The 26,162-nt window shown below is 51.0% G+C and overlaps 10 protein-coding genes across 12 annotated transcripts; 5 read left to right on the top strand and 5 right to left on the bottom strand.

Moving 5' to 3' along the window:
* Window positions 1-430: 430 nt before the first annotated feature.
* Window positions 431-3,778, top strand: AAFC00_001089 (uncharacterized protein; the record flags this gene model as incomplete). The annotated part of the gene is made up of 6 exons (XM_069340233.1): window positions 431-1,090; window positions 1,156-2,570; window positions 2,624-2,719; window positions 2,772-2,986; window positions 3,039-3,477; window positions 3,538-3,778. The coding sequence occupies 6 exons, from the start codon at window positions 431-433 to the stop codon at window positions 3,776-3,778; spliced, it is 3,066 nt and encodes a 1,021-aa protein (XP_069203706.1).
* A 1,588-nt stretch (window positions 3,779-5,366) lies between these two features.
* Window positions 5,367-5,614, top strand: AAFC00_001088 (uncharacterized protein; the record flags this gene model as incomplete). Its single annotated transcript, XM_069340232.1, has 2 exons — window positions 5,367-5,529; window positions 5,595-5,614. 2 exons carry the CDS (start codon window positions 5,367-5,369, stop codon window positions 5,612-5,614), a joined length of 183 nt encoding a protein of 60 aa, XP_069203705.1.
* Window positions 5,615-5,837: 223 nt separating this feature from the next.
* Window positions 5,838-6,368, top strand: AAFC00_001087 (uncharacterized protein; the record flags this gene model as incomplete). Its single annotated transcript, XM_069340230.1, has 2 exons — window positions 5,838-6,103; window positions 6,158-6,368. The coding sequence occupies 2 exons, from the start codon at window positions 5,838-5,840 to the stop codon at window positions 6,366-6,368; spliced, it is 477 nt and encodes a 158-aa protein (XP_069203704.1).
* A 1,295-nt stretch (window positions 6,369-7,663) lies between these two features.
* AAFC00_001086 (uncharacterized protein) lies at window positions 7,664-8,445 on the bottom strand (the record flags this gene model as incomplete). The annotated part of the gene is made up of 2 exons (XM_069340229.1): window positions 7,664-8,215; window positions 8,269-8,445. 2 exons carry the CDS (start codon window positions 8,443-8,445, stop codon window positions 7,664-7,666), a joined length of 729 nt encoding a protein of 242 aa, XP_069203703.1.
* A 1,190-nt stretch (window positions 8,446-9,635) lies between these two features.
* On the bottom strand, window positions 9,636-10,288 carry AAFC00_001085 (uncharacterized protein; the record flags this gene model as incomplete). Its single annotated transcript, XM_069340228.1, has 4 exons — window positions 9,636-9,748; window positions 9,806-9,848; window positions 9,909-9,976; window positions 10,033-10,288. The coding sequence occupies 4 exons, from the start codon at window positions 10,286-10,288 to the stop codon at window positions 9,636-9,638; spliced, it is 480 nt and encodes a 159-aa protein (XP_069203702.1).
* Window positions 10,289-11,435: 1,147 nt separating this feature from the next.
* On the bottom strand, window positions 11,436-14,023 carry AAFC00_001084 (uncharacterized protein; the record flags this gene model as incomplete). Of its 3 annotated transcripts, none has more annotated exons than XM_069340226.1 (5): window positions 11,436-11,596; window positions 11,658-13,251; window positions 13,324-13,572; window positions 13,623-13,756; window positions 13,813-14,023. In XM_069340226.1, the coding sequence occupies 5 exons, from the start codon at window positions 14,021-14,023 to the stop codon at window positions 11,436-11,438; spliced, it is 2,349 nt and encodes a 782-aa protein (XP_069203699.1). The 3 variants fall into 3 exon arrangements, with proteins under 3 accessions (XP_069203699.1, XP_069203700.1, XP_069203701.1); XM_069347693.1 differs by having other exon boundaries at window positions 13,813-13,957; XM_069340227.1 differs by having other exon boundaries at window positions 13,813-13,954.
* Window positions 14,024-15,965: 1,942 nt separating this feature from the next.
* Window positions 15,966-18,031, bottom strand: AAFC00_001083 (uncharacterized protein; the record flags this gene model as incomplete). Its single annotated transcript, XM_069347692.1, has 5 exons — window positions 15,966-16,008; window positions 16,086-16,224; window positions 16,282-16,515; window positions 16,619-17,954; window positions 18,026-18,031. 5 exons carry the CDS (start codon window positions 18,029-18,031, stop codon window positions 15,966-15,968), a joined length of 1,758 nt encoding a protein of 585 aa, XP_069203698.1.
* A 789-nt stretch (window positions 18,032-18,820) lies between these two features.
* Window positions 18,821-20,487, bottom strand: AAFC00_001082 (uncharacterized protein; the record flags this gene model as incomplete). The annotated part of the gene is made up of 3 exons (XM_069340225.1): window positions 18,821-19,393; window positions 19,449-20,372; window positions 20,428-20,487. 3 exons carry the CDS (start codon window positions 20,485-20,487, stop codon window positions 18,821-18,823), a joined length of 1,557 nt encoding a protein of 518 aa, XP_069203697.1.
* Window positions 20,488-21,306: 819 nt separating this feature from the next.
* On the top strand, window positions 21,307-22,658 carry AAFC00_001081 (uncharacterized protein; the record flags this gene model as incomplete). The annotated part of the gene is made up of 5 exons (XM_069340224.1): window positions 21,307-21,364; window positions 21,425-21,531; window positions 21,596-21,768; window positions 21,824-22,217; window positions 22,287-22,658. 5 exons carry the CDS (start codon window positions 21,307-21,309, stop codon window positions 22,656-22,658), a joined length of 1,104 nt encoding a protein of 367 aa, XP_069203696.1.
* A 1,589-nt stretch (window positions 22,659-24,247) lies between these two features.
* On the top strand, window positions 24,248-25,647 carry AAFC00_001080 (uncharacterized protein; the record flags this gene model as incomplete). Its single annotated transcript, XM_069340223.1, has 3 exons — window positions 24,248-24,630; window positions 24,720-25,384; window positions 25,454-25,647. 3 exons carry the CDS (start codon window positions 24,248-24,250, stop codon window positions 25,645-25,647), a joined length of 1,242 nt encoding a protein of 413 aa, XP_069203695.1.
* Window positions 25,648-26,162: the final 515 nt, after the last annotated feature.

Below are 26,162 nucleotides of genomic sequence, written 5' to 3'. Positions count from 1 at the left end.
GTAATCTTGGGTTTAGCATCTGGAGCGAGTTGCCCTCACCATCGATCGTTCCCACGCAACGGGAACCCATTCGAAAATCCAGCAAGATTACCATCGCTTCAACTGACCGCAAGCCTTCTTTTCTCTCCCCCTTCGTCATAACTGTCATCCGTTTGCACATCGTTAGTACCCACTTCTGCCCTACCGTTTGTGCGAAAGCCGTTTGGGCTTGACCTCATCCCCGGAAGCTTCTATCCTTCGAGTCTCGGCTCTCCCGTACAGGCTTGAGCAGTACCCATCACTGTTCCTGATCTTTACCTTCGCCGGCCAGAAATTCAAACATGCCGCGCGTGTGAGCGTGTGTCCTGAGCGTCATTCCAAGAGAGTACTGCATAGACGTCTTTTTTTTTTCTCGCATGAGCCACACGCATGGCCTGCGCGTAGCGAGATCATGTCAAGCAAGCGCAACGTGAGCATCCTTGCTGACCAGCATCATTCTCACACTCTCCCTCCTTACCACCAGACTGGATACTCGACAGGCCCGGCAATACTGTCGCCGGTAGTGGCAGCTCCAGCCTCGAGTCAACAGCATCCTCCTCAGAATCTCCCAGGGCTCTCTTCACTGTCAAGCACACGCTTCCATCCTGCTCAACCTCCGCCCCCTCCGCCTCCACCGCTGCATACCACGTCACACACTCCCTCGACCCAATCGCATCCCGAAGCACAGGACAAACCGGACCATGGCTACAGTGGGCCCCATTCTGGTCAAGCAACGCCTACACTGAGGAATCATATCGAAGGTCCCTTCCAGCGAACACCAAGCACCCCACTGCTTCCGCCTGGTCAGGCACCACCACCTATAGAGAGACCACTGCCGATGGAGAATGGTCATCACACACAGACTTTGTACGCGGCACATCCCCCACCACCGCCACCTCATCACGAGCCGCACCATATGATGTATCCACCGCAGCCCCATCCGGGGCCTGCGATACTCGAGCATGGTCCCTATGCGCCTCATCCTGCCTACCACCCCCAGAGTTATCTCTATCCCAACATGCAGCACTTGGCAAACCAAAATACTAGGAAGAAAAGTATGCGAGCGAGCCAGGTAAGATGCAATCAGCTCTCAGCGTCGATCGATTCTGGCCTTCGGATTCACTAACGTACATTCAGGCCTGCGACAAGTGTCGGGAGAGGAAATCGAAATGTGACGAGCAACGACCGTGTTCGACGTGTAAGGAACAGAACATCGAGTGTCATTACAAGGACAGTCAACCATCAAAGGTAGACAAGAGCAATGCACAGCTCGCGGAAACCATGCAAACAATGGTCGACCAACTAAAGGCCATGACCGATCGGATTGGTAGCCTGGAGAAGCAAATCCAGGAGAACGGTCCAGTCAAAAAGGAGCGCAGTTCTGCCCAACCTAGCCTCGGAGACACCCCGGCGAGTGCCGACGGGCAGGAGAGGCAGGCTCGAGTCGACAAAGAATCGCGTACCGCCGCTGTCCTAGACGACAGCGACTATGCCGAACACACCACTGCAGCACACAAATTGCTGTGGCGGTGGCCGTCCATTAACAGGCTCATACCTGAAAAAGACACGATAGCCGAAAACTACCCCATCGACGTAGAAGACCGTGGCTGTCTTAGGCTATATGGCCGAGGAGAGCAACGCGTTCTCGAAGAGAACATAGCGATCGGTGCTGTCAGTCCAGCAGCTCAAAGCATGGGAGGCGACGACTTGTGCAACGCGCCATCACCTGAAATGCGGAGCCTCTTCGGCCGCGACGAGTCTGGACGGTCCGAGTCATCGTCGCTCGCACGTATGGAAATGGACTCGACGACCTTGTTACGACTGTATGAGCAGTACAAACAACACATTCATCGGCTGCATCCTTTCCTCGATATCGACAACTTTGGCAAGTACGTCAAATGGTTCATTAGCATGTATTCTTCCGATTCGAGCAAACATCCTGTTTCCCCCATGTTTGTCAATGGCATCAGCGACAATCAAAGGGCTGGTGCGAAACGCAAACGATCCGACAATCTGGGAGGCAGCTCCTACTTTTGCTCGTCTTCAGACACGAGCAGTAAACGCCGCTTGCAGCCCGAGCGGACAGTGATCAATGCTGTCGTCTACCTTGTCTTTGCTCTCGGCAAAGTGTGTGGGGCTGTCAAGATACCTGGGCCTCTTGAGAACGAGAACAAGTCGAACATCATAGGTCAATCCCAGACCAGCGATTCCCCGATGAATGTGAAGCCTTCCCCTTCTTCTCCTCCTTCAACTACTACAAGTTTCACCCCTCCGACGGGCGGAGACTCTAAAATGGACAGCCGAAGTTCGTCATTTGTCGAGGATTCCCCCAGCATGTCGAAGAAGTATGTCACAAACGTGGATGTAATACCCGGCCTGGATTATTACCGAGAGGCAGTCTCAATGCTCGGCGACTTTGCGGATGCAAATGACCTTCCGAGTGCTCAGGCGCGTCTACTAGCGGCATTATATAAGGGACAACTCTCTCGAGTGCAAGAGAGCTATAATTGGCTTCATCTTGCTTCTCGTACTTGTCAATACAGGATCAGGAGGTAAGGAGATTCAAAGTCTGCTTCTGTATCTGTGATACTAACTTGGACAACAGGGAGGGGCTTAATAAGACCTATAATCCCCACAAGATTTTCGACAAAACCAAGAATCTGACGCTCCTAGCCTACTGGACATGTTTACAGCTGGAAAGGTATTGAGCTACAAACCTATGACACTTGATACAGAATACTGACTGTGCCCAGCGACATTCTAGCGGAGCTCGACTATCCACACAGTGGATTATCAACCTTAGAAGGCATTGTGAACTGGCCGAACAATGTGCTAGATGAAGAGGCGTCACGTAAAATCGTCTCAGCATCAGCCACGGATCTCGACATGATCAATATCTACTACTCGGCTCAGCTGTTCTTGAGAAAACACCTGAATCAAATTCACACTCGCGTTTATAGCGTAGGATGTCAGCATCACCCATTTTTCGTTCAATAACATACCTGCTGACAAATGAACAGTAGCAAAACAGGACCCAAAATCTTTAGCGGGTACACTAGAGGATTTGGATTGGACGCTCACAGGCTGGAGAGCGCTTCCTCATCCCATCACTTTTTGGGACGACAATGAGGCCCCGCATCATGACATACTAGCTGCTAGGCTTCGGGCAAAGTATTACGGAGCCCGATATGTGATCACACGACCATTCCTCGATTACGCACTCCATATCATGGAAGGGGCCAACCAGGGACAAAAGCTCGAAGATCTTGCCAAAAATGCAGAAGGTAACATACGGCAGCAGGAGCTTGTACTGTTCAAAGCCATTCAGATGGTGTCTGAAGATAACATCAAGGAGAAGGTTAGAATCTGCATCGAGTCAGCAATCAAAAGCACGACCGCTTTTGACGAGGTTGATGACCATCGCTTGATTGTCACAAACATAATGGGCACAGCGCACGCGTAAGTCTTGATTATTCTCACGTCGAAGAATGCAGCTCGACTAACTTGCAAACCTTGTAGCCAATTTGGAAATATACTTGTGCTAGCTGCGACTCACACGTCCAGAATAGGTTGGCTCAGCGCCCTAGTCAGTCGAGAGGATCTCGGTCATTATTTGGAGCGCACCATCAGATTTCTACGGAGGATAGAAGATTCTTCCAGAACTGCATGCCTCGACTTGAAAATCCTCCAGGACTTGCAGCAGTATTTGGACCTATCCCCAGACCTCTACAACCCCAAGGCTACATACACATCACGATGATCTAGCTGATACGGACCATGGCACGAGTTTACGAACCAGATTCCACAGGGATGCATACTCTATTTACGAAGCTCCAACCTTGGCAAGCAGCAGCAACTTGTCAGTGTGCCACTGCCGAGGTCAGATCCCTCGACTGCTGGTCCCGGGCTAGCTATGTGGGAAGGAAAGGAATGAATTGCGGGCGGGTGTTCGCTTGAACATGCTCGTCTCGCATATAGACGGCTGGAACTGTCAATGCACATCAACGCCGGCAGAGTGCGAACATCGCCTTAGGTCGGTCATCTGGATTTACAATACTTTAGCATTTTGTTGATTTGCAGCATCGCTTTGTATGCCTCGGATATACCCCAGCGTCTTTTTCTGCTTTTGCAGGGTCTTGTCATATATGAAATCTAATTGTTCCCACCAGGACATCCATCGTCACTGAGTGGATGACTCGGACTACATCTACCAGTTTGCTCCCTCGAGAGAAATGCGGTTGTACGGATCAGCTGTCAAATGAGTGCAGAAGTTATAATTTGCCGAATAGGCAGGGCGGGTGGGCGAACGGCTGTTTTGGTTAATGAATGCCAAGGCATGATGCCACAATATTCGTAGAATTGAAACCGGATAATCCTCTCACAACGTCAACGCTTGCGTTGTCCGAGGGGGATTGGCGGAGTGGAAGTGTCACGATCGCAAGGTCTTCCAACAAGGGCATCGCAATCGCTGCAGAGAGACGTGGGATGGTGAGGCTGCGATTAAAATGGCACTCGTGAGGGTGCATATCGTCTAATGCATATTGGACCCAGCGATCGTGAACCTCATGCTGGCTATTATCTTGCTGACACCGAGATCGCGGGCTCATGCATTCAAGGCGGAAAGATGCACGCGCATGAAGTTGCAGATACAAAGCAGACGCACAACGGCATATCTTACCTCGTGATGACAGTAAGAGCAATGTACTCGACAGTATGCGTACATTGAACTTGCATGCTTGAGACGTGTCCAACATGGCAAACATCAACTGTTTGTATCTATACGTCTGATACGTCTGATGACCAGCTGCTTGTACGATGCTGGCGACATCTGATCTCGAGGGGGAAATGTGGGTGCAGGACATAGTGCTGCACGTTGTATACAGCTTGCATTGTGTCATGGTTTCAGACTTCAGACATGTTCTAGAAAAAAGGCATATACTAGCATGTGACTGTGAGAGGGGCTTCGTTGATTGGGACAGGAGACTCGTGTGTCGGGCAATGAGGTGATTGGATGACTCGCTTGCGCTTACCCCCGCACAGGCCAGCAATTTCGTTCGAATCCTACCTTATTGTGAGCAGCGGCGTCGTCGACTTCCTCCTCTCCCTCGTTCCTTCCTCCTCTCTTCATCCGGTTTTCCGTAGAACAACACTCAATCGCCAGATTCATCATCACCACAGAAGTCAAAACAACACACAGACGCTTCGCTAGCCGTTTGCAAAGCCAGCCATCCAATTTTCGTCTACAGCAGATACTCCGGCACTCGCACCGACCTCGCTTTTTGTCGATTCAACGAAGATCACTCTCAGAGTCAACCCTTACTCAACCCGAACCGTGGCTCATCATTGCAATGGCGAATTTTACCAATCAAATGAATAAAAGTAGTAGTAGTAATTACTACCAGGCAACCAAGGAGGTTGCCGCCCGTAGCAACATCCAGGCCAGCGCCTACACCGTCGACGCTGCCTCGATGGCGCTCAAGGGCTTCCACTACTCTACCTGCGGGGCAGGAGGTACGTGGCACATGTTCTTTTCCGTTTTCGCATCGATTCGAGGACTGACTTTGATCGTAATCTAGGGGCCGGGTGGTGGGTTTGAGGTCAGCACGGGAATACCATCTCCGCCGCCGTCTCCGCGCGCCGCACCTTACGGGTCTTCGCAACAAGTAGAGCCAGCACGACCTGGCTTGAAGACCCGCAGGCGCAGCGGAGGCGCCGCATACACCATCACGGAAGAGAGTGAGAGACTCTTCTGCGAGACACTGAGCGCTGTTTTCCTTGGTGAGGGGAACTCTGCCACTCAGGACTCGCTAGTGACGGGTATGTCGATTAACAAAGACCGACAGCAATGTCGTCTTGGTCGTCACGACTCTGGCGCCCAGTTACCCACTCCTTCTCCGTCTTCGGATGGATTTGGCGCATCCTATCCGGTGCCATCTACCACAGGATCGCACGTCATGGAGTGGGTGGAAATCTGGGACTACGCCGGAGGCGTGCATTTCAGAGGCTTTGTTGCCGAAAAGGACGGATCACGAGCGTTGTTCGTCTTTTTCGACAATCCAGTCATCGGCAAGGACCTTAAGCAAGGGTAAATTTGTCTTTTGCATCTCTTGTTAAGGACCTCGGCTAATCTTCTCGTTAGACTCATGTCCCTGTTGGAGCTTGCAAGCGGCGACGACTTCGAGTGCTCCAAGCTCGTAGTGTGCGTCGATCGCTCCGCCGATGGCGAGGACGTCAAGGACTTGACCAGAGACTTGGGCTGGGTTGGCTTCGAGCTTGCCACGCTCGACGAATGGTCAAACACACCAGCATGTATCAGCGACAAATGGCTTTTCCTGGAAATGGAGGTCTAAAGAAACATGTAACGAAGGGAAGTTTTTCGAGCTTCGAAGTTCTTTTTCTTGTATCTGTGGTCGTTTTTGATACGGGGTGTTCTTGTGCTTCAAAAAATATGCGGCGCTGGATAGGCGCTAGGTTTTTTTGGTCGCTTGTTCTGTTCCTAGCGAAGGTGTCGTGGGTTTTCTTTAGACACACGGGGCTCTTTGTTATGCGCTTTTGTTTCGAGTTTGTGTAACTTGACCTTCTCTTGACTTTTTGCGTTACCTCTCTGCTTGGCAATGGGGAGAGGTTCTGTATTTATTGCCCTTTTCTCGGTCTCTACTATCAAGTCTCATTCTGATTGTGTATGTGTTTGTATACATTCCGCCAATTGACACCTTCTTTTACCTCACTTGTTCCCGAGAGATGCTTGTAATCATGAAGTGCTTGAGGTATTATTTACACCAAGAATAGCTGTATATACCAAGTGCTCCAGGTGTATAACATGGTAACAAAGCACTGTCATTCTCGATGTCGCATCACCTAGTGACACAGCACCAAAGTGAGAAGCGGAACACTCACTTCAACCATCGACTCTAGTACATGTGTATGTACGTATCATGTGTTGATGGGGACGACATGTATTCAAGGATGGGTATCTAATCAGAAAAAGAACGAGGGAAGGAGTAGCAATCGGACAAGGTAAAAAAAAGGTAGCTAAACACAAAAACGACCAGACGAAATGAAGGAAGGGACAGGGTTGGCCCTGCAGTAGTCATCTCACGACCTCGAAGCCTGCGCTTTTTCCACGTCTTTCCCACTTTCTGTTCCTTTTCGCTTCTCTTCCTCCTCCGAGGACAGTTGTCGGGTCAGGCTTTGCAATGGTCGGGTTTGCGAGTGAAGTAGGTTGCAGGCAGGCATTGCAACTGACAAAGTTGCGAGTAGAGTAAGTAGCAGACAGACAGGGAGGACGCATTGATGTTCTCCCGCTATGTCCTGTCTGCGACTTGATTGCCGCTTAGTCAATCCCGGTCTTCTGATATGGCGGGTATATCCTGTTGTTTTCCAGATGCGGTGAATCAGTCCGGTCGTGTTTCGCGGCTCTGCTCGGTGAAGTCTGTACCATGGCTCTGCTGGACCAGGTGTGTACTTCGGAACCGCTGGATGAATCCTGTCTCATGAAACTGCTGGATTCAGAGACAGGACGAAGAGCACCCATCTGAATTCGTCTCGTCCTGTCTCGGCGATGAAGAGGAGAATAACAAGGTAAGCGTTCAGGAGGGTTGGTCGAGGGGCAGAGTGATGATCGAGGACAGCTTTGATCCCACGATCACGCGCCAGCAGCGCCAGAAGCGGCAGCCGCTCCGTTACTTCCTCCTATGCCCTCCAAATGATCGACCGCGCGCCTCGCCCTCTCGAATTTCGCAGTCGAAGCTCCGACGCCCTGCCTCACATCGCCCAGAGTCTTGGTGCCCTTCTCCCAAGTCTCCCTCATCTCATCCACTCGCTCGAGATCCTTCGCCACGGCGCTCATCAACTCCTTTGTTTCATCTTCCAGAGCCTGCGCAAGGGCTTTCTCTTCTGCTTCTCGTCGCGCCTCGACGTGAGCGAGCCGCTGCGTCTGAGAGCGCGTCTTGTAGGCTTGAGATGCAGATGCAGGAGCGCTGCGTCTTAGGTTCGCTAGTTGTAAGTTCAAGGCCTCGATTTGGGAGGTCAGGAGTTGGATTTTGGAGGCCAGGCGATGGTCGAAGGGTTCGTACTCTTCGTAGACTTCAGCTGTGTCGGTTGTCGATGATGGTAATGATTTAGAAGAGTCTTCGTCGGGGTCTATGCCGTTTATGGAGAGGTTTGGTTTCGTCAGGTCGAATGTCGCGCGTATGTACTTTATCGAATGAGCATTCTCGGTCTCGGTCTGCTATAAGAAAATAAAAATACCTGATCGACCAGCTCCTCCACTCTCTTCCTCATGACATCTTCCTCGCCGGCTTCTGGTGCCGCAGAAGGTGGAAAGTGCAGATCAATCTTCGCGCGGGCGGCGCGTGTCGTGTTGGACTGAAGATAGATCAGGTCGGCTGGAGACTGGAGCTCGATCCTTCGGTGGGCTGTTTCCATTTTGGGCTCGGTAGTCTCTCTTGCTATTGATGCGGAGAAGAGAAGAATATGCTATCGTAGTGTCGGATATAATGTAGACTCTTGTCGTGGTCGAAGGCTTTCGGTCGACAAGGGCGATGCGCGTTTATTTTGGTAGTGATGGTGATGCTCGGAATGCAAACAGGCAGACTGCCAATGTTTCTACAGCAGAGAGTACTTTGAGCGTAAATCGATAGATCCGTATGAAACTAAAAGAACACAAACTTGTCGCGTTGGGTCGCTGCGCAAAGCGTCACTGTATGCAAATCTATACAAATCCGCATTCAATTGTTTACACCCGTCAAGCTGCTGTTCGCGCCTTCCATTCAAAAACTCCCAAAAGAATCTAGCGCGGCGACTGCTCTTTTTTCCCCTCCGATTAACGCCGACCCCGAACCTGCGCCGATACAGAACTCGACTCGAGTCAAGAGTCAAGCGGCTCATCTGGTCTGTGTGCGGGGAAGAAAACGACAATGAACTTTCCGTGTGAGAGAGATAAGGCGTGACGTATTCGATATACGATGCCTTACCTTACGCACAAATGTCAAAGTGCCAAGAGACTCTTGCTGTAGATAACGGCAGGGCAGGGCTCGCAGGGCTTCATTGTTCAGGGTTCACCGCTGATAAGGCGGGGTTCGGATCACACGCCCACTCGGGTGCTCTTGCTTTGCTTGCTTTGCTTGCTTTGCTTGCTTGCGCTTGGATCTCTATCGAGTCGGGAGTCGTCCATGTCATACTGCTCGTTTTCATCTATGTGTACTGTGGATGTCGTGTTGGGCATTATCGCTGCAATGCCTTTGCCAGTAATGGGTCGCTCGGACTTAGTGCTCTCGATGGTGGTGATAAGCGCATGTCAGTCATTGTGCGACATGGCCCCTCTAGGATAATCTGCCCTTCGCTGGAAGGGCTCACAGGAGCAAAACGGACTGATGAGAGAAGTTATTATATATCTCAAAACAAGTACCGAAAAACGCCTTCGTCCATAATGATTACACCGTGTGCCTCGTGAAACTCCTTTGCCGTGCGTCGTGTAACCTGCACCCCTCGCCCAAACCCAGCCTCAGTCAACGGTGTTCCAGCCAGATATAAGCGCCTGCTCTCCCAATAAAATGCACATCGTCGTGAATGCCATGGTGACTCGATAATCATCGCTGAGATATTAAGCCATCTCATTACTGAGGAAATATGGCAGCTGCCTCCTCGTCCGTCAGGACAATCTCTCTTACAGGATCCGGGCGGTGCTCGAGGTCGGATTCGTAGTCCATGTATGACGGCAAGAAGATGTCTGTGAAGATGTTATTCATCTCAATCCTGTATATCTTAGACATAAATTCGAGTATACCTTGGTTCCAGTCAAATCCTTGAGACGACTTGACGCACGTAATCTGTTCGTTGTATGTAAGACATCTGTAGAGATACGACACAGAGCAGGCGGCACAACATACCAGTCTCGGAGGTCCGTCCGGGCCTCCAACATTAATCACTGTATACTCTGATCTGGAGAGAGAGCTGCCTGTATGCATTGTCAGTCTTTCGCGATCCCATCTGCAATCACGAGGCAAGTCGAACTCAGCAACGACGGTCTCCGCTCGGCGTATCTGCTAGTCGACGGCAGTGCCATGGATGACGACGGTGTGGATGAAGAAGACGACGACGACGAGCATGTTGGTGTGGACGGCGATGAGCTATGCATGGGCTTATCCCACGCCGAGTAGGACGACGACGAGGAAGCCGCACTCATTCCTGCCCCGTAATTGTAGCCGCCGCCAACGCTGCTCTGCTGTCTCGGCTGCTGGCGTTTCGGTATCGCTCTTGGTGAAGACATGACTGGGGCACTTGTGAAGGGGTAGTACACTTGACTTGTCCAAAAACGAAGAGTGGAAAAGAGAAAAAAGAGCAACTCAATCACTTCTGGTGCGATGAGTCAAGGCTGAGGTCGAAGCGGTGGTCGGTTTAAGGCGGTGTTGTCACTTGGAAGCGGGTACGAGGAGACTACAGGCTGGCCCCCGATGTGGCCCGAGAAGGTGACGATGTAGGTCCCCTGCCCTGCACCTCTCCACTGTGCTGTGCTGCCTACCTTACGGTACCTTAGTTCGACCAATATAATCCCACATGACTCAATTGCCCATCAGGGTTCCCCGTTCCTCAAACCACCAATCCACATGCAGATCAGTGCTTTATACCTTAGCTTGTGGTCTGAATATGCGATAATATACTGCGTCTTTATTGCGCCCTACCTTATTTGATGTACAGGTGGATCAGGTATAGTATGCATCTCGGAGACAGCTGCAGAACATATCACTTCATCTGCAAAGCAATCCTGTCTGCTTGATCGCCTGTTCTTCAAAAGGTGCACTCACTAACACTGCATGCGACACGCCATTCACTCTGCTGTTCAATGTAATCATTTCAAAAAGCCACAATAATAACTATTGTACATGGATATCATCCCGATTCCCGCAATACCGGATTGCCTGCCTCCTGTTTCTTGCGCCGCTCAAGGAACTAAATTAGCAATACAATGGACCAGCCTTTTGTTTTGCTCATGAATGAACGAGACCGCCCGCCTACCACCGCCACGTCTGTTCGTTGCCATCCACCTAGGCCTTGCAGTCGAAAGAGCAGAAAGTCCATGCCGTGTTGCAGAGACTTCTCTCCGCCTCATGTAAGCATCTCTACCGGCCCTCTCACTCTCTCTGCCCCTTGCCCCTCTCCCTTCCACTCTATAGCTCTCTACACCCGTACCTCAGCATGTCTCTTATTACCTAACCCCGGGGTATCTCGGAATCCAACCAAAACAAACCTCCTCAGCGCCCCAGCTCCGTCGTTACGCCCAGCTGACACTTTACCATGATATGACATTAACGTATATTCCCAACAAATCAGAGCAGGCTTTTGCCCTTTCGCCGCCCTCTGCGAGTCTCTGCACTCTCACCATCGGCTCAGGCTGCATCTGAGCCCCTCCTTCGCTTTCACCAGCCTCGCTTCCTGGCGAACTTTTTGTTCAGGTGAACGAGCAGTTTCGAAACGTTGAATTGGACATACTCTAGATCGAGGTCTTCCTGTCCGTCCTTTTGCATCTCGAGCAGATCATCAAGCTTGAGATCGAGTTCCAGAAGTCCTCGGTTGCGACCTGTGAAGCCCTTGTTAGCAATGCCACATGCCACTCATCAGTAGCGCCGTTATGGGCTTACCTTTGTAGTGTAGTGAAATGATGAAGGTTCCAGGACTCGGGCTGGTCATGTTGAAGTATATGTTGGCCTGGCGATTCGGCGGGACATTGCTCTTCTGAATCACTCCGTCCTTCTCGAGTTGTGTATGCGTGTACTTGAAAGGACCGAGTACCTTCTGGCTCTGCATCCTCTTCGTTGTACCTTCGGACTGACCGCGCACGTTGTGCAAATAGGACTTGTACGTCTCGAGCTGGCCAACGAGATATGTATTGTGGTCGCGTATCGTTCGGTATACTTCGTCAAGCTTGCCCGTCTCTGTGACGACCTTCTCCTTGAGCGAGCCGAGATGTTGTAGTTCCTGCTCGACCTCGTCCCGCAACGAGGCATAATTATCACCCTTGTCCACGACCCCCCATTCGTTCAGCTGATTCAGAAGCTCAATGCACCGAATGCCCTTGCGGACCATGATCGAGTCGTTCTTGGTAGTCGCTGCTGCTTCCGCCACCCTCTCCAAGCGCAACGGCCTCCTCGTCGCCACAGCGCTGGTTGGCAAGGATCGCAGAATCATGACAAAGGTGGACTTCGCCTCCATGAAAAATACCTCCTCCTGGGTGATATCCAGGGCAGCTGTCAGGTCGTCCAGAGCAGTCTCCCACTTGCTATACAAAGGCAGGTTGATGGCGCGGTTCTCTTTGCGGGGCAACTGCTTCGGGGCAGGGCCTAATTCTTGGAGGAGCTGGTTCAGATGCGAGCCCTCATCCTTGGTCAACTCGGTCGAATGCTTCTCGAGCAGCTCGTGCATGGCGTAGACCTCGTTAAGCGATATGGACAATTCCAGATCCTTCTTCGACAAAGCCACATAGTTGTCCATCTCGAGCGTTTCGTAAAAGTCCTGCACCTCGCACAAATCGAGCAAGAACTTGTTCATACGGTCCTTGTTCTGCTGAATGAAGGGCTGTAAAACGGCCATGTAAGGCTCTTTGGCATACGAAGGCTTATTCGCCAAGTTCTGAAGCATTTTGGCAATATATGTCAATGTGCGTTTTGGGTTATCGGCCGGAACTTGCTCGATGAGCATGTATGATCGGGGCGTGACGATGGCGGGGTTGATGAAACGAAGGAAAAAGAAGCCTCCGATGAGGGTGCATATCGTCTGGTCCTGAGCATCGGGATATTTCCTTTTCGACAGACTTCGGATCTGCTTGCAGATCCATCTGATGCCATACGGAGTCTCCTCCAAGCCATTGATGATGGTGTCGAGGAAGGTGTTGGCAACACGCATCAGCAGACCAACTCTCTGTCCAATCACAGCCTGTACTTTGGGGTTCTCTGCTGCTTCTTCGGCTGTGACACTTATTGGCATTCCGTGTATGGAACCTCGTGACGAGCCTTGATCGTTCATCAAGGCCTCGTATACCTTGAGCGGGTTGATCTCGAGATCGTTTTCTTTCAATTGCGAAGTAACATAGTTGATCTGGTCAGAGAGCACAGTCTTCAGATATCCCTGACCGGGTCCTCTTCTAGTGTATGTTGTCATCATGCGAGATACTGGAGTGTTGGCGCGGAGCAAAGAGGAGTAGTCAGCCGTATTATCGAATTGGTGGGTCAAGACAGACTGTCGTTACACGCACTAATTAGCATACGAGAACAAATACCATAAAATCAGCGCTCAAAGAAAGTCATGTACCTGGAACATGGTGAGCAGAAGATGCTCTTCGCGACTCTCGTACTGGTTTCCGTAAATTGTAAACATGACAGTCTGTAATAATTGATCGATCTCGGCCATGGTCACAAGTCGGCACAAGTGAGCGATGTGCTTGGGTTCGGACTGTAAGAGGAAGAGCAGATTGCCATATGTTTGTGTTTTGTCATCGTTGGGGAAAGTGCCCTCGTCGAGTTCTGCGGTGTCGTCAAGATGATCGGCGACCTCATTGCGCTATAGTATCGTCAATGGAAACACTCGCAGTCAGATGCCGTGGGTCGTACCTCTTCAAGAGCCATACGGTTCTGCACCAACAGTGCTATGCGAGAATCCAGGTATCTGACATCCTTTTCTAGCACGAAGTTCTTCTTCGATTGTGAAGAGATCTTCGCTTTCAGTTCGCGCAATATCTTCTGTGCTGCATGGACTGTCAGTACTAGTACTGGGCCAGGTTGGAGGAGCAATGGAGCATACCGCGGGCAAGGTCGTCCTCAATTTCTAGTTCTCTCGAGTTTGCATTCATAGAGAGGTAGAGCGCAGTGACAGAGTAGCGCTTCGATGTGCGCGTGGATCTCGAGCCATCGTGAGACGACCGGGTGGTGTTCTGGCGGGCCATCATTGGGAGATAGGAAGATGAAGAGGACGTCGAGGCTCTGGAGGGAGCATGCAGTGTTGCGACCGACATGAACCCAAGGACTTGGGGAGATTAGTGCTCCAGATACGAGTATGATCGCGTGTCCTTGGAAGTCCTATCGGAAAGCGCCAGGCTGCACTTCCGGAACAAAGGTTGCAATCACACAGAAAAGCCAAAGGTTGGCGATTATGTTTGTTCAGACAGACAGGCACCACACTAGGCGTTGTTATTGCGTAGGGTTGTACAGAGGCGTGCACAGGCTAGCTTACGCGAGATGAGAGACGATGGGTGAGGTGCGATGTGCGACTTGCGATTCCTGTGATGTGCGATGGCCAGATTCGGGCAGCGGAGAGGGCCTGAGATTCAAAGACGACTAAGAGCAAGATACAGCACCGTGCAAGAGCTCAGATGTGGGAGAAAAACACAAAACGAAGAGTGCTGTGACGAATCGCGCGGGTGGTGCGCGGGTATCTTTCGGGAGCACGGGAGCGCGCAGTGATGAGCAGCAGCCGTGAAGGCAAGGCACAGGCAAAGGCAAAAAGTTTTGAAAAGAGTTAAAAAAAAGTTGGGATAAAGACAAGGTGAAGCAATGCAAGGCGCCGTGTCAGAGAGTAGAACGGTGAGAGCTTGTCAATCGTGGCATACCACAGCCAAAATTAACTGCTAATGCCACTTTGTAAATTGTCAAATGTGGAGTTAAAGGGGAGTGGAGTGCAAGGAATGTACAAGTACCATGTACAGTACAGTACCCTACCTTACCATTAGACTGGGGGGGGGGGGGTGAGGGCGCTGCAGAGGGAAAACGTGTTTTAGGGGAATGTTTCAGCTCTCTAGAGGGGCAGAGTTAGCTGGTGCATCTATCGTGCATACACTAAACTTTGGCCCAAGCCGGAAAGGATACGCTGAACCACCGCTTCGAGTCAAAAGGGGTGGATACTTGGGACAGACGCTGCTGCGATGTACCGCAAGGTACTGTACCGATGCGTGGAAAGCGTTCTTTGGTCCACCAGGGTCCTCTCACACTTCGGTACAGATAGAAACCCTACAGTGCTCCATTAATTTACACATCGACCAGGACCTTGTCCGAGCTGCTATTTTCCCCACTCGTGCATCTCGTCGATGCAGCGGTTTGTAAAAGCAGCGTTGCTGATTCACTCGTGCCATCATCTGTGTACTCTGGTACTTTACGGCGCAATCCAATGTGTACCGCTCTCGCCACTATCCATCGCTTCGTTAGTAGATTCCACGATCGCGAATTCGGAAGTGGAGTCATAGTGTATTGCCCTATACAGTACAACCAAGGTACGCCAGGTACGCCAGATACGGGACAAGGACAATCCCCCCTTTGCCGAGATGGACCTCTTCCAGTATTGCAAGCCGACGCAAATTAAGTCTACTCCCATGGCGAGCTAAAGAGACAATCCTTTCCACTTCGTCCTCTCTGTCTTGATGTGCGGCTATAGGCCCCAGGTAGCGCACCCGATAGCATCATCCGCATGTGCGACAAATTGCGAGATGCACTGTCCCCCGGCGTCACGCTCGGCACTGTAGATCTTCTAGGTCCTTATTTATAGTTGCCCTGATCCCTGTGTGGTCCATGCATACAGCTGCGTGCAGCACCAGGGGAAAATCATTATGAAGAAGCACGCTCATCCGTATGGCAGAGATGCCTGAAAGATGAAACAAGCGACATCGAGACGCTGTTGCCGTCTGATATTCTAAACTCTTACTCTGATTGCCTCGCGAGTCTCCGTCAATGGTCCTGGTCGTCGTACGGTATCTCGACTTTGTGAGCCGCAACCATGTCTTGGGCCACCTGAGCACAGCTGCTACACTAGGGCGCTTTCTTGCATGACTGAATCTATGGGGGTGAGACTCTGAAACCGCTATCATATATATTCGATATATCTTGTGAGTCCCATTTGAACATCGCTTCGCCTCAGAGCCGAGGGACCCCTAAAGAGAACAATATCCGTTCGCGCTTTCTCGCTTGTCATTGTACAATGCCGGCAATGATAGTCATGAGCACAAGATAACTATGTTGTCTGGTCAGCTCTTGCCAAACAATATTATCAATGCTCGAAGTATCGATGCAAATGACATGTTAACTCACGCCACAATTGCGATAGTCCAATCGTGGTCCCGTAAGGGGAGTCTTGTCTCATTGCTAGCTACGAACATCCAACTGTAGCCGGTGATAGCTGCAGTCACAACAATCCGGCCCAGGAACGTGGGCACTAGGGTGAACGCCACTGCTTGATTCGTAAGCCTGCATTTCCTCTTGTTGGGTATCATATATGTGCCTTCACCTAATGTCAGGAATGGGAGAAAAGCAAGCGACGCTATTGACAGCTGCGCAGCTCGCGAGCTCGATTTGGTTCGTTGTGGAAGAGCCACCAGATCTTTGCCCTCATCCAGGAAAGCTCCTTCAGTCTGATGCACGGGACGATTCATCGCCATCCAAGTACGGTAATGCTTTATGTCTTCCTGGCTTGCTTGTTCCGTGCTGCCAACCATACTGGTGTATGCCGACATGGCTTTGTCTGTAATCGCGGGAATGTCAGCCGGTCGATCTTGAAGCGTCCGAAATGTCGGCGGTCCTGGACGAAAAAATTTCGAGCTACGTCGCCAGTCGAGGGAACTTACGGTACTGATCTGCCTTCAAGAATATCTGACCCAATAGCTGTGTTCGCCCCTGATACAGCTCACCACCGTGATGCGTCTCCGCTCTCCGAGACGCTGGCAACGGAAAGCCTCCCTCGTCTCGCGGTCTCATCTGCGCTATCATTTCGTCAAAACGTCGTAAATTTCCTTCCAGTTCACACAACTCGTCCTGGATGTGTAGAAGAATGCGGTGGTGCAAGGTCTCGAATCTACGATACAATGGGCGAATTGTACTATGTGCATCCGTCAACTGTGATGCAAGCAGCTCATATCCAGCCAAAGTCGTCCGACTCAAATCTGGCGGCTCGGGGACTTCCGCCTTTGGACTTTGACCTGGGGGTATCTGAGACGCAGTGAAGGCATGTTGACTGGGTGGTGGCAGAGCTAATACGCCACCCTCGATAGCCCGCGATTGGTATTCTGACTGTTGGCTATACCCGTGAAGGCCGGATGCCCGCACTTGACCACCATTCCAAGGTCGTTGCGCGTACTGAGGATCCAAGATATAATTACGGACGGCCTCTTCTTGTGTTTGCAAACGGTGGCTTGCATGGTCCTCACGACTGTGCGCGTGGTACGCCTCCCCAGTGTACTCCTTCTCTCTACTTGCTTCATTCGAGTTGAATGACCTTGGCTTTGCACCCTGTAGGATCTTTTGAGGGCTTATATTTCCATTCTCCGCGCTGCCACAATGATTGTCTGTTACTTCGCTCTGCTTGTGAGTCACAGGGTTACTGGCTGTATGGCCTTGGAGGTCAGGGAAAGGTTCATTTAACCTCGACGATGGAGTTTCCCATTCATTCAATGGGCTTAAAGCACTCCCCATGCTCGAAGTTGGAGATGCTGATTGGCGCTCGGGGTTTTCATTACGAACGCCATGCTCCGAGGGCTGTTCATCGTCTTTAACAGAGGCTTTGAGCGGCTGCAGCCCTGATGATCCCTTGTCGACTTGGTTCTCATGGTCATCCGATGGTATGTCATTACTCAAATTGTAGTATGATGCTTGGGTCAATGTAGCGTTATTGTCGTCTGATTTCGGTGCTGATGCAGAGGCGAGCGACGGCTCATCCGGACCATTTATACCCAGGTGAGTCAGTATCTCACTATGCGCAACGCTGTCGCTGGTGTCGTGACCTGTTAGGTGTTCTGTATCGCTGCAGCCTCCAAAAATGATGGTCGAGTTAGTGGCATATTGAGCTTTTCGAGAGGAACCATGTCGAGCGTCCTTGGGAAGCTTCTTTGCCGCGGTGCTGAACGCATTCGTGGTAAGTCTACTTGATCGGCCTTTCCGATCTGTTTTGTCCGTTTGCTTTGCAGGCTTTGGAACGTGAGCCTCAGAATCGTTCAAATCAATGGCAGTAGACCTTCGGTTTACATTGAATCGCTTACACTCATATTAATTGTAGATAAGCTTAGTGCCGGCTGTGTGGTGCTTGAAAGTTGTGTGTCGGTCTTATGATTATCGAGGCTGAACGTGGAAGGTCAAGATATTGCCCCATTGTTGCGTAGCTCAACATGACCTACCACTCATTTTATGTCTTTACTATACTCTATCAAGAAAGACCCAACAACATTGTCTTGATCTGCCACTTAAGGTGCAGAACGGGCTATCGAAACTCAAGACAACAGAAGATAACGCAGAAGAGACGAGACATCGCAGGCAAGGGAAAAGAAGGTATCCATGGCGTCAACAGTCGACGCCTGGAAACTCCTATTCGAGGATGATAACAGCACAAAAGTCGTTCCGTGATTGCCTAGTTCTTGTGCAACGTCCGCGTTGCAGCCAAGGAGTTTTCAGGATGCAAGCAGGATGCATGAAACGTGTGCGCTGGCTTTCGTTTGAGGGAGGGGGTTTCGCGTCGCCCAATGGGACGGTTGGCTTCACGATAAGGCTCGCTGTGCGTCATGGGTACATGCCTGCAAAAGACATAACATGGGCATGCTAGGGGGCGGACACACGGTGGTACGAGAGACGGTTCTGTCCTGATTGCAATTGCTGATGATTGATTCGTGGTATAAACAATGTTCATTCAAGAGATAAAACGACAAGTCATATACAAACGCCCCCAGATGTGGTATTGGCGGCTTTCAAACGCCACAAACATGTTTAGTGATATTTACACAGGGCCTTTTCTTTCCCGCTACATTTCCATGCTCCTAAGATCTGCGTAACATTTCACATACTCATTGCTGCATGACCTTGAGGTCTGATGAGACAACGAAGGGAGCCTCGGTCTTGGACTTGATCTCATCGACAGTCACACCCTCGGCGTGCTCGATGAGAGTGAGGCCGTTGGTGAAGTCGACATCGAACACAGCGAGCTCGGTGATGATTCTCGAGACGCAAGCCCTACCGGTCAATGGAAACTCGCATTGCTTCAAGATCTTGGGGTTGCCCTTCTTGTCCGTGTGCTCCATAGTGACAACGACCTTGGTGGCCGAGGGGTTGGACACAAGGTCCATGGCTCCACCGAAGCCCTTTATCTTTCCAGGAAGCATCCAGTTGGCGAGATCACCCTTGGCGCTGACTTGCATGGCACCGAGGATGGTCAAGTCAATCTTGCCTCCTCTGATCATGGCGAATGACTCGTCAGATCCAAAGCAAGCAGCACCCTTCTGGAGCGTCACTGTCTCCTTGCCTGCATTGATGAGATCTGCGTCCTCGAGGCCCTTGGCTGGGTAAGGTCCGAGACCCAAGATGCCGTTCTCGGATTGCAGTTGAACCTCGACGGAGGGATCGACAAAGGTAGGTGCAAGCTAGGAGCAGAGTTAGCACATATTCGATTAGAGGTAGAGTGTCAAAGATAATTACCATAGGCATGCCAATACCCAAGTTGGCATACATGCCGTTCTTGAACTCCTTTGCTGCGCGCTTGACGATTCTCTCACGCTTGCTAGCTGTTGCACCGGTTCCGAGTGCGCCTGCCTTCATCTCCTCGGGGGTCTTCGAGTTGACCACCTTCTCGATCTGCTTCTCGGTGGTGCTCTGGATGACCCTGTTGACGTAGATTCCGGGCACGTGCACAGCGACTGGGTCAATGTCGCCAGGCTCGACAATGTTCTCGGCTTCCACAATGGTCATCTTGGCATTGCGAGCCATTGCGCCGTTGAAGTTCTGAGCGGCGAAGCGGAACTGGACGTTACCCAGTCTGTCTGCCTTCCAGGCCTTGATGAAGGCATAGTCGGCCTTGATGGACTCCTCCATCACGTAGGCCTTGCCGTCGAAGACCTTGACGTCTCTTGCAACCGAGTATTGTTGCACTGAACCATCCGCGTTGTGCTTGAGAGGAAGCTCACCAGTCTGCACGACGGTTCCGACGGCAGCCGGGGTGTAGAAAGCAGGGATGCCTGCGCCACCTGCTCTGCAGCGCTCTGCAAGGGTACCTTGGGGGGTCAATTCCAGCTCAATCTCTCCCTTGAGATACATGTTCTCGAACAGCTTGTTCTCGCCGACGTACGAAGCGATCATCTTCTTGATCTGCTTCGATGCCAACAACAAACCCAAACCTGATCCGACAACACCAGCATTATTTGAGACAGCAGTGATGCCCTTGAGTTGTGGGTTCTTCACGACCTCATTGATCAGTGTGTCTGGAACACCACAGAGACCAAAGCCACCACATAGAAGGGTGCTGTCGCTCTTCATGTCCTTGATCGCTTCGGCAGCCGAAGGCAAGACCTTGTTGATCTCTCTTCTTCTAGCTGAGGCGGAGAAAGCGCGAGCGAGGCTGAAAGGCTGATGTAATGTGTTAGTGATACTATGTAGACATCTGAACCAAATGAAGACTCACGCTTGTGCCATTGCGTGCCACATGAGCGGCAGTCCGCGCAGCGAGTGTGATTGAAGGCATCTTGGACTACTGTGGATTCGGAGCTAGGGTCGAACAATTTCAGGAAATAAACAAAACCAGGACAGCGACAACAACCAGGATGACACGAGGAAAAGGACGAGAGAAAGAGAAAAGTTGCAACACTGAATAAGAGTGGAGAGAGAGAGAGAGAGCTCGGGAAGTGGACTAGTACCTATATCCGATCTCTTGACCGCATGCCATACCTATTATCATGGTTTGCCTACACTGCGAGCGCGGTGGACTGCCGCGAGATGCTTCCGAGACGGAAGTGTACCGCCATAGATGCGGGATAGTTCGGTGGATTGCGGGTTAGCTCTATACACAAGTATAAGCAGGACCTTACCGAGACCCTATATCGGGTGCGAGATGCTGGGGAGTAGCCGAGGGCTCGACGGTACTAGTCTTGCTCCTGACTTGTACTGTATTGTACTGTTGTCGACAGATTATTACTCCCCCCCAGTGCATGATTGTGCATTGCAGCTGTGCAGTTTGCGTACTTTGCATTTCACAGTAGCATACATTGTCACGGTGCTGGGAGATATATTGAGAACCTGACTCGAATCCGGAAGTCGGAATTCGGACCTTTGTTTATGACTTCCCGACATTGACATTTGACGTCATTACACCGAGAATGGATTACTCCGAAGTAAGTTGACAAAGTAGGTAATAATTAATTGAACTCAGGAACACGGTTCAACTCTCATATTATTTGCAATCTTGAGTGGTCCAATCTGTGCCTCTCTCCTAGGTCGAACAAATACTTGTAGATCGATCTTCGAGATCACACCTTGCCGACTACACAATCAGGGAGCTGGCACAATGTCGAATTTCGACCCCAATGCCATCCTGCGTGGAGCGCAATTGACAGTAGTTGGTGGTATGTCGACCTTGGATTGTTTTGCGTATAGTGTGTATCACATGTGCTGACACTCAGTAGCTTATCGAGCCTTGCAGAATCCAGGACTCTTCACTTCTGATCACTACAGACAAGCCGCACTTGCTGTAGCTGCTGGCATTGCCATTCGTGTGCTTGTGGCCATTCCTGTAGGTATCTGCCTTGGCATATTTTGCAGCAATGCATAGAGCTCGCTGCTGATGGATGGCGTAGACTCTGGGCGTTCGAATTCTCATTGCATTCGTTGGCCTCTTCACAGACCTCAAGAGTAGCCACTGGGACAATGAGATACTCGAAGGCGTCGAGTTCATCGAGCATTCGGTGCTCCAGATACCTTTCTTCCTCATGAGCTTCTTCAGATACGTCAGTCCGACTCTGGACAACATGTCAGTATGCCATCGGCTGCGTGCATCCCTTTCGACACTGACACTCTGCTCGCAGGTTCATGGAGTCACTACGCTGGGTTGATCGGACCTATGTTGCGAAGCACAAGAAGGACGACCCCAGTCAATTACGCGACATGTACTATCCTAATCTGAAGACGTACCCCACTCACGGTGCCACATCCCAGAACAAGACACCCAAAGAGGCGGGATACAAGTTCGCCATGAGATTCGCTCGCAAAGCTGGTATCTCTCTAGCCGTATACTTTGCATCATACTTGCCATATGTCGGCCGCTTCATTCTACCTGCGGCATCCTTCTATACGTTCAACAAGGCCGTAGGGCCGCTTCCCGCCGTCGTCATTTTCGGGAGTGGCATTTTTCTGCCGAAGCGATATCTCGTGCACTTCCTGCAGAGCTACTTTGCGTCAAGAAGTTTGATGAGAGAGCTGGTGAGTGGATTATAGCATGCTGCATCATCTCATTCTTGGAAGTTTCGCTGATCGACTGTCCTTTCGCAGCTCGAACCATACTTTTCACGTGTCCGCTATGGCAAAGCTCAAAAGGCCGCTTGGTTTCGTGAGCGCGAGGGTGTACTTTTCGGATTCGGCGTCGGCTTCTACGTCTTCCTCAAGATCCCCTTGTTGGGAGTACTGATTTACGGCATCGCAGAGGCATCGACGGCTTTCCTCATCACTAAGATCACCGATCCTCCCCCACCACCCGAGAAATGGCCCGAACAGGTCGAGAGTCAGGTGCATTGGAACAACAAAAAGGACTTTTTGAAGCTGCCCCTGGACAAGCTCGATGCGATGAACATAAGGAGTGCGCATGAAGGTGCCGCAAACCCAAGTTCAGACGCGGCTAATGTCACGGGTAGGCAATTCACTTGAGGCTGCTGCACCTAGACGACGATGATATATAGCGGGAAGGAGACCGCTGGCAGTACATTTAAGTGATGCAGCTCCTGAAACACAACTCAGCATACACAGAGCCATACTAGAGATACAAACAGGGGCACGATGAAAGAAAGAAAAAATATTTTTCCATACACTTCGCGCAAGTCATCGTAGCATAGTCATTCAGAAATAGTATTCTTCCAAATCAGGCCTCTCTTCAGGTCTCTCTTCAGGCGTCTGTTCGCGGAGATGATCAGGCTCGACGCCAGACGGACTTGTATCCCTTTTCTTGTGACCGAAATCCTGCTCAGGCTTTGACCAATGGCCCTTATAACGACGATAACCACGCTCATAGAGAGCACATTCAATCGTAGAAACGGAGACCTTGGGGAATTTCGGAGGCAGAGAAGCGGCAATCATGCGCGACTGGGTCACGCTACTGGCTTCATCCGCCGTGATGGCCGACTCGATCATATCCTAATGGGCATCAGTCAAGACTTCCGGACGCTTGCGACGGTCGTTGTCGGAACGGTACAGCTCCTCCTGATACATGTTCAATCCCGTCGCCTCCATGCGTTTCTTCGTTCGCGCGATCAACATGGATATCGTCGTGTGTGTCACGTTCAGACTCTGCGCAACTTCCTTCTGAGAAGCTCCATAGTGGACCGCGACAAAGGCAACGCCTCGTTTGAATGCGGTCAATTCGCGCCTGTTTGTCTTGCGGACTGGAGCCGATGGGCCCTTTGAACGTCTTTGTACTCTATGCTTCATGCTGCAGTGTTGATTGCTTTCCTGCTCGAGGAGAACACAGCTATCGAGATGAGATGGAATTGGGTTCGTTTGAGCTGGCTAGAGCCGTGTATCTCCAAATTTGTCTCCCATCGTTCGTCATGGATTTCTGCCCCTCTGTGAAGCTATGGCCGGCCTTTGCTGGGTTTATCTTTGCCCCGCACTTGACACACACACACACACACACACCCCCTAAACATCAACAGCTCTATCGTGAGTCCCGTCTCGCTTCACGATTACATGCTGCCGTACACCGAGTACCGACCTTCCCAAGTTCCTTTAGGCTTATCATCCCTGTGAATCTACCGCGGTAGGATGGAACCTCATATCTCACGCGACGAGCCGTGGAGACCTCGAAGCATGATCTACGGTACAGTAGGATAGCAATGTTCAAGAAGCACAAGAAGCCATGTGGCCGACGGGCGGCGCAACGCACTGGCGTTCTTGGTTCACCTTATCGAGTGATCTACCTGACATTTGCCATTTCTCTTTAGGCTCTGTTACTCATGCCCTTTACATGTCACCCAGCACGATTAGACAGTCATCATCATCATAGAGTAAGTCAAGGGCTGCGATAAGAGAGGCTTGCCGTCCCGTTACCCCGCCTCTTGTTATTATGCTCGAGTGTTGAGCTCTCGTTTATTTCCTTGCTATTGCTCCTTTCGTGTTCCTCTGTTGTTCATTTATCACACTGTGACATTGCGGATATTTGTGGACATCTCTCACGGAAGACTTGATTAAATCGACAAGAGTGAGAAAATCGACATATTCATTCTGAAGAGCAAAAAAGGACAATGGGCAAGTCAGAGATTCGCTACGCGACAAAAGTCGACCTTAACAAGCCTGCATCGGAGCAAAAAGGACTTCACAACAGATGGCACCCCGACATCCCGTTCAGTGGTACCATTGCGCCCAATGAGCCTGTGAAGATCCAATGCCTGGACTGGACAGGAGGGCAGATCAAGAACACGGACGACGCAGACGACATCAAGAACGTTGATCTTACTCAGATCCACTTTCTCAGTGGACCTTTTGAGATTGAGGGCGCTCAGCCTGGTGATGTGCTTGTTGTGGAGATTCTGGATGTTCAACCGTTGCAGGAGCAGCCCTGGGGCTTCACGGGTGTTTTTGCTAAAGAGAATGGAGGCGGCTTTCTGGACGAAGAGTATCCCGAGGCGTAAGTTATACTGATCCTGCCTACTCTTGTCATGTCCATGCTGTTATACATCGAGAGGATATGTGTACTGAGTTTCTCTTCCATTGTAGTGCAAAAGCCATTTGGGACTTTGAAGGCATCTTCTGCTCCTCGCGGCACATCCCACACGTGCGCTTTGCCGGCCTCATTCACCCTGGTATTTTAGGCTGCGCACCGTCTGCCGAGATCCTCGAGGAATGGAACCGCCGCGAGGGTGACCTCATTAGCTCTTGCTCGCATATGGGCCGCGACGTCGCAAAACCACCAGAGCCGAAGAACGTGCACGCCGGATCTGCAGACTCGACACTCACGGAGAAGGTAGGACGAGAGGGCGCACGAACGATTCCTGGCAGGCCAGAGCATGGTGGCAACTGTGATATCAAGAACCTGAGCAGAGGCTCAAAGATTTACCTGCCTGTGCATGTAGCTGGGGCCAAGTTCAGCGTTGGCGATCTGCACTTCTCGCAGGGTGATGGAGAGATTAGCTTCTGCGGAGCCATCGAGATGGCAGGCGAGATTACGCTCAAGTTTTCAGTCATGAAAGAGGGAGTCAAGCAGCTCGCGATGAAGAGTCCAATCTATGTGCCTGGACCAGTCGAGCCACAGTTCGGCCCCGGAAGATATGTCTACTTTGAGGGGTTCAGCGTGGATTCGGCGGGCAAGCAGCATTACTTGGACGCGACAATCGCATACCGACAGACTTGTCTGAGGGTGATTGAGTATTTGAGGAGATACGGTAAGTCTCTGCGGGATGATAAGCAGCGACTTGCGGCCGTGCTTTGGCTGACACATTTGGTTCACACAGGTTACTCGGACTATCAGATATATCTTCTGCTGTCTTGTGCACCTGTGCAGGGACACATCGCCGGCATAGTCGACATCCCCAATGCATGCACAACATTGGGATTACCTGTGGACATTTTCGACTTTGACATCCGGCCCGAGGCGGCGATCGGGAAGATCGACATGGGCGCGTGTGCCTTTGCTGGCAAGAAGTAAAGGTTTTTTTTCTTTTTGTTTGAGTCTGATCCATTCACCATGACAGTCATGCCGAGAGTGAATTTCATTTTCTCTATTTTTTTTTCGTGTTAGGATGGCGGCTATAGTGGAAATTGGGTGGATGTTTTTGGCAAGCGGAAGTACTATTTGCAGATGTGCAGCTCTGGCCGATCTACAGTGCTTTATATGACTAGTTGATCAATGAGGCACTTTTACAAGCAAAGAAAGGTCCGAAATAACAAAGTGCCGATCACAGAAAGCTTTCTCCGCATAAACCGTTGTTAGCTCTACCGTACCGAAGACGTAGTGTACCACCAAATCTCCCTCGTTTTCCTACGGTATGCAGTGATGCAGTGCCTAGCTTGATGGTACAAGTACGATGACTGAGTCACGGCACTGTAGTTGTAAGGTAGGTAGTATGTAAGGTAGTGTGATCAATGTAAGTCAACCGCCAAGGGGGTGAATGGACGAGTGGATTGGGTTGTTCAGCGTGTCCAGGGTCTTTCCTCGCAACG

This window comes from Neodothiora populina (assembly GCF_041146345.1).
Source record: "Neodothiora populina strain CPC 39397 chromosome Unknown canker_contig_12, whole genome shotgun sequence".
NCBI lineage: Eukaryota > Fungi > Ascomycota > Dothideomycetes > Dothideales > Dothioraceae > Neodothiora > Neodothiora populina.
This window is presented reverse-complemented; position numbering and strand designations above follow the sequence as displayed.